The sequence below is a fragment of the Epinephelus moara genome, chromosome 22 (assembly GCF_006386435.1).
Source record: "Epinephelus moara isolate mb chromosome 22, YSFRI_EMoa_1.0, whole genome shotgun sequence".
Taxonomy (NCBI): domain Eukaryota; kingdom Metazoa; phylum Chordata; class Actinopteri; order Perciformes; family Serranidae; genus Epinephelus; species Epinephelus moara.
The window spans coordinates 703,652-710,736 of NC_065527.1; the positions used below are offsets into that span (position 1 = coordinate 703,652).

The following is a 7,085-nucleotide window of genomic DNA, read 5'->3' on the forward strand; positions in this document are numbered from 1 at the left end:
TAGCATGCTAACATTAACTCAAGCTTCATGTTCATCGTGTTAGTTTGATGTGATAGCATGCTAACATTGGGTCAGGATTCACGTTCACCGTGTTATTTTGATGTGTTAGCATGCTAACATTAGCTCAGGCTTCATGGTCATGGTAATTTGATGTGTTAGCATGCTAACATTAGCTCAGGCTTCATGTTTATGTTAGATTGATGTGTTAGCATGCTAACCTTAGCTCAGGATTCACGTTCACCGTGTTAGTTTGATGTGATAGCATGCTAACATTAACTCAAGCTTCATGTTCATCGTGTTAGTTTGATGTGATAGCATGCTAACATTGGGTCAGGATTCACGTTCACCGTAATATTTTGATGTGTTAGCATGCCATCATTAGCTCAAGCTTCATGTTCATCGTGTTAGTTTGATGTGATAGCATGCTAACATTAGCTTAGACTTCATCTTCACCGTGTTAGTTTAATGTGTTAGCATGCTAACATTAGCTCAGGATTCACGTTTACTGTGTTAGTTTGATGTGTTTGCATGCTAACATTAGCTCAGGCTTCATGTTTATGTTAGATTGATGTGTTAGCATGCTAACATTAGCTCAAGCTTCATGTTCACTGTGTTAGTTTGATGTGTTAGCATGCTAACCTTAGCTCAGGATTCACGTTCACCATGTTAGTCTGATGTGATAGTATGCTAACATTAGTTCAGGATTCATGTACACCATGTTAGTTTAATGTGTTAGCATGCTAACATTAGCTCATTAGCAGGTGTTTATTTGGCCAAGCAACGTGGCTTTGATTAAGGGTACACTTTACCCTTTGATTCGAAGTTTTCTTAAAAAATTGCGTAAAATAAAAACAAAAGACAACCACTTAAATCTGGAAGTCCCGCCCCTCAGACAAAGTAAAAAACACAGGCCCCTCCTCTGTTTTTAAATTTTTTTGACATGCCCCCCAAAAAATAAGGAACAGCCCCTAACTTGATTCATGTTGTGTGGATCAGACTGTTATTTAGTGTTATATAATTATTAACAGGCTGAAATGTTTCTAGTTGTTGTTTAATTATAAATACATAAAAATAAATAAAACTCCACCATAACATCTTCAGTTTTCATTTGTTTTTGAGCTGGTGCTTTTATTGTGAAGGCCACCGGAAATCGTCGTGTTGCAGGAACAAAGCCTGCTCCGTCAGCACCGCTAGCTGTTAGCATCAGCAGCGTCCCGGTTCTGTCCCGGTGTGTCTCGTCTCTCGGTGTGAACATGTCCCGGGTCCAGAAGTTCCGGATTTTCGTCACTGAGCGGCTGAACGCGACGCTCGAGGAGATTCTGTCGGTGTTTGAGAAAACCGTCGTTAAATATGAAGAAGAAGCGGCTCTGTGTCAGGAAGTCATCTCCCGTCAGCACGCGCTGCTCTGCGCGCTCCACAAACCGCTCATGGACCAACCGACCGCAGGTGAGTTTGTTCGCACCTGAGTGACGTCAGTGTTACGGTACCGTTGTCATGTGAACCGGCAGCAGCAGCAGAACATGAGAACCCGGTGTGTGTCAGGCCTAGTCCACACGAGCACGGGTAACGTTATGTTTAAAACCCAACTTTCTTGATAAGAGACACTGTCTCTTATTAAACATAGGATTTCTGAATTTATCACATTAAATATAAACTCAGTTACACCCACACAAACGGTTTGGGAAGCTTTGAAAGCGGCTGGATAATCAGCTACTCGACAATTAAAAAGAAACAGAGTATTGCTAAGAAACACAATTTGCAGACATTATATAAAGAGCTAGAAGGAAAACACATGGAGAACCCAGATGATCTGAGTTTGAAAAAAGTTATTTTTAGTTAAATCAGAACTTCAAACTATTATTAATAAGGAAACTGCATATTGTATAGATTACGGAGGAAATCCTTTGAATCGGGTGATAAAGCAGGCGATATGTTAGACTGAAACAAATAGAGAATAGCCAAGCTATATCATCAATTAATAATAAAGATGGCTCAGTTATCAGAGACCCAGAGGATATAAATGACAGATTCAGGGAGTATTATTCTGAATTATATACCTCAGAAGGTGAGACAAACGTTTCTGAAATGGAAGCCTTTTTTACTGATTTAAATCTTCCCTCCATTGATGTGCATGAAATATCGGCTTTAGAAGCGCCCATTTCAGAAAAGGAGATCAAACAAGCTTTAAAAGCATTATCCTCTGGAAAAGCCCCTGGTGAAGATGGTTTTACTATTGGATATTATACATGTTTTCACGGTGTGTTGTCCTCTTCTTTGTAAATTGTATAATGACATAGTAGAACATCAGGAGATGCCTTTATCCATGCGTCTTGCCAATATTTCACTATTGCCAAAATCTAGCAAAGATCTCTTGGAGACTACAAGTTGGCGTCCGGTAAGCATTCTCAACAATGACTACAAGACTTATGCCAAAATTTTGGCTATAAGGCTGTCTAAGGTTATACCCTCCTTAATCCATCTTGACCAGTCAGGTTTTGTTCCAGGGCGATTATCATCAAACAACATGAGAAGACTCTACCATATTATTCATAAAGCAAGCTCTCTCTGTAGTCCAGCAGTAGCTGTATCACTGGACGCAGAGAAAGCTTTTGATCGGATAGAATGGCCATACCTCTTCTTTACTCTGTCTGACACTATACAATGGTGCCGTGTCTTCTGTGAAAACCAATGGTATTATGTCTAAACCTTTCTGCCTTACTCGCTCTACATGCCAGGGTTGTCCAGTCTCACCGTTACTTTTTATTTTAGCCCTAGAACCTCTGGCATCTGCCATACGCAACAATCCTAAAATTGTTGCCATAGAAATAGGAGGCTATAATTTTAAATCTAGTTTATATACAGGTGACATTTTATTAACTTTAAGCAAACCTACACAGCCTATTCCAGAAGTGCTGAGCCTTATCAATTCCTTCAGCAGTTTTTCAGGCTATAAAATAAACTGGAGGCAATTCCTCTTAACCGCAACACATTTTCCTCAGACCTGGGAAACGCACCATTCTCGTGGAAAACGAATGGAATGAAATATTTGGGCATTAATATCATAGCTTCTATTTCAAAAATCTATGAATTAAACGCCCCAGACCTATTGAGGAAAATAAAAGACGATTTAAAGAGATGGTCCTCTTTACCTATGTCTCTATGGGGGAGAGCTGAGGTACTGAAGATGAACATTCTTCCAAGACTAGCATTCATTATATCAGCCCTACCCATGCAGTTTCCAACAAGCTGGTTTAAGGAATTGAAATCTTTGTTTTCATCCTTTTTGTGGAGCAATAAAAAACCTAGAATAAGCTTAAAGAAACTTTCAATGCCCAGACATCAGGGTGGACTGGCCATGCCAGACATTTACCAATATTACTTGGCTTTTAACGCCAGATATACTATCACATGGGGATATGGCAACTCTAATATAACAGGAAGCTGGGAATGGGTTGAGGGTCAAATTATTGCTAGTCTAAATAATAATATATCTTTGACATCTTTATGGTTTTATCCTAATACTCCAGCTGGGCTGTACAATCCTATTATCCATGATCCATAAAAGGCTTAAAATTACAGGAACTGCTCTTCCCTCCTGCCTTCTTTGGCACAACCCCTTATTTTTGGCAGGAGGAAAACCACTAGTCAACACCATGTGACAGAACTCTGGCATTAAACATCTAGAAGATATTAGTTAACATTCGGTAAACTAAAGGAACAATATAATTTAAACAACGCCTCCTTTTGTTTTTTCAACAATTATTTTCCATAATTAAAGCTAAAATGTCTAAGTGGGTGCCAATGGCAACAGAAGGATATAGACAATGAACTACAGGATATTACAGTCAGGAAAGGTCAGGTCAAATATAAACTTTTGAGCCTACCCACAGATCAGGTTAAGTCATCAATACAACTTTGTTGGGAAAAAGATACGGGTATCCCTCTTACCGCAGCCAAGTGGAAAAGAATATGGAATACATCAATAGTATCAAAGTGTGTCCGATACAGAATAATTCAATTAAAAACTTTGCATAGGGTATATATTACCCCTGTAAAATGTAACAAAATGGATGCTGCACTGACAGACAAATGCTGGCATGGCTGCGGTGGTAGAGGCACCCTGATGCACTGTCTGTGGGAATGTCCTGTAGTGTATTCCTTCTGGTCTGACGTAACAGCTGCTCTTTCAGAGACCTTCCAGGTTGATTTTCCTAAATGTCCTACATTTTGCATTTTAGGAAACAAAAAAGAGGGGTTATCTGCAAAGGAAATTAAATATATAACACTCGGTTGTCTTGCTGCTAAAAGAAAAATTGTCATGAACTGGAAGATTCGAAGCCCATCTTGTTTTAGTCTAACCAGTTGGCTGGAATAATTTATCGAGCTGGTCGGTACGGAAGGAGCAGCGGCTACATTAAACCAGTTAGATCCAGGCCTGGAGGGACTTTGGGACACGATAAGGTCTTACTTGAATTCTGATCGCATTATTAGTTCCGGGGAGTAAGTGGTTACATGTATCCAATTACTCTATCTAGTCCAGTAAAAAGCATTGATGAATTTGTGGGTAACTTCTTGAATAGTGGAAAATTCACACAGGTCTTTAGGACGCGGCCGCCAGTAAGCGTGCGGACATGCACCTCGTCAGTTTCAAGCGGCACAGTGCAGCAGTGAGAGCTCCGCAATTCAGTTTAACACAGACAATTAACAACTTCCTCCTTCTCTGACCATGCTAGCTCTCCATGCTAACTGACCATGCTAACAGTCCGTGCTAACTGACCATGCAAGGTGTCCATGCTAACTGACCATGCAAGGTGTCCATGCTAACTGACCATGCTAACTGACCATGCAAGGTGTCCATGCTAACTTACCATGCTAGCTGTCCATGCTAACGGTCCATGTTAACTGTCCATGCTAACTGACCATGCAAGGTGTCCATGCTAACTGACCATGCTAGCTGTCCATGCTAACGGTCCATGTTAACTGACCATGCAAGGTGTCCATGCTAACTGACCATGCTAGCTGTCCATGCTAACTGACCATGCTAACGGACCATGCTAACTGACCATGCAAGGTGTCCATGCTAACTGACCATGCTAGCTGTCCATGCTAACAGTCCATGCTAACTGACCATGCAAGGTGCCCATGCTAACTGACCATGCTAACTGACCATGCAAGGTGCCCATGCTAACTGTCCATGCTAGCTGTCCATGCTAACAGTCCATGCTGGCTGTCCATGCTAGCTGTCCATGCTAACAGTCCATGCTAACTGACCATGCAAGGTGTCCATGCTAACAGTCCATGCTAGCTGACCATGCTAACAGTCCATGCTAGCTGACCATGCTAACAGTCCATGCTAGCTGTCCATGCTAGCTGCCCATGCTAACTGACCATGCTAGCTGTCCATGCTAACAGTCCATGCTAGCTGACCATGCTAGCTGTCCATGCTAACCTGTCAGTCTCAGTTTGTGTCATCCACGATGAGCAGCGGCATGAAAAGAGATGACACAGATGAGTAATTCAAATTTCAAAATAAACGTCAATCTGAAAGACGAGGACATTAATCTTTGGTTTCACTTTGCATCAATAAAGAGAGACATCAATTCATATCAGTGGATCAATACATCTCCCAGGACGTGCAGGTCAGGGTACAGTGTGGGGTCCTGGATCTGGATCTTGATCGTAGACTGATGAACTCCTCTGTGTGTGTTTCAGACGCCTTCACGCAGCAACTGCTCAGCAGGAACGAGCAGCAGGACCAGGAGAACCCTGAAGAACCCGTCTGTGCTGAAGACCAGCTTCAGGTCCTGGACGAGACCGACATAATCCAGTTCACCTACAACCCCCGGAGACCAGGTGAGACTGCGGACCCTGCTGCTATCGGGACCGCCCGGCTGAAACCAGCAGGTCCAGATCAGGAGGTCCAGCTGGTCTCATCAGAGACCGAAGACAGCGACGACTACAGCAGAGACTCACCTGATCCCGGGTCTGCCTCGACCCGGCTCGTCCCAAAGAGAATGCAAGGAGCGGGGTTCAGCTGCAGGGTCTGCAGCCGTACCTTCAAGGCCCGCCAGTTCTTGTTCCGCCACCTCAAGGCTCACCTGCAGGACGGTGAACACTTCGATGCCACAGAGAACCTGAAGCTCCACGTCCAGACTCACCACACTGCCCAGAAGCAGAAGAGGGAGCCCGAGAACCAGACCAAGACTAGTGCCCAGACCAGGAACCAGACCAGGACCAGAGAGAGGCGCCTCCACAAGCCCAGAACCAAAGTCCACGCCGGCGAGAAACTGCCGAGCTGTGACGACTGTGGGAAGACGTTCCTACAGGTGTGGAAGAAGAGGAGGCACAGGTGTGTCCTCACCAGGAAGAGCCACCGTGGCGAGGAAGGAGGAGACGTGACGAGGAAGAGTCGACAGAGCGAGGAGGGAGGCGACGTGACCAGGAAGAGCCGCCGCAGCGAGGAAGGAGGAGACGTGATGAGGAAGAGCCGCGGCGTCGAGAAAGGAGGACACGTGACGAGGAAGAGTCGACAGAAGGAAGGAAAGTTAAATCTCAGACATCAAAAGTTTGAATCCTAAAAACTTTTTTTGGAATGTTTCGATAAAGTTTTGACTTTCAAAATAAAATTCAGGTTTTTCAAAATAAATTTTCAGGAGAATTTCAAAATGCAAAATTTGAAGACTTTTTTTTTTTTTTTTACAGGAAACAGGAAGGAACTGTCCGTGTCATTTCCTGTCGTCACTGTAACTTTATTAGTTAAGATGTTTTTTGGTTTCTAATAAAACTTTATTGACAAACAGTCATGATTGTTATTAACAACAGAAACAGACGACGGATTGTTGATGATTTTATTCATTTTTGTGATGTAAAAAAAAAAGGAAAAAAAGGAAATAAAAGTTTTTATTTTTGACTGAAAAAAGTTTCAAAAATAAAAAAGCGAACCTGAACATAAAAGTCCTGATAAAAGGTTGAAGGTGACGCTACATCACGGCGACCACAAGTCTGAAAACTGACGCCCAGCTGACGTCACCTCATGCACAGGTGTAACAGAAAGAAAAGGTGTGTCCAGGGAGGGGGCGGGGCCT

General features: G+C 42.9%; 1 protein-coding gene across 1 annotated transcript; it reads left to right on the top strand.

Moving 5' to 3' along the window:
• Nucleotides 1-1,146: 1,146 nt before the first annotated feature.
• Nucleotides 1,147-6,800, top strand: LOC126384439 (zinc finger protein CKR1-like). The gene is made up of 2 exons (XM_050035534.1): nucleotides 1,147-1,446; nucleotides 5,713-6,800. Exons 1-2 carry the CDS (start codon nucleotides 1,254-1,256, stop codon nucleotides 6,576-6,578), a joined length of 1,059 nt encoding a protein of 352 aa, XP_049891491.1. The 5' UTR covers nucleotides 1,147-1,253; the 3' UTR covers nucleotides 6,579-6,800.
• Nucleotides 6,801-7,085: the final 285 nt, after the last annotated feature.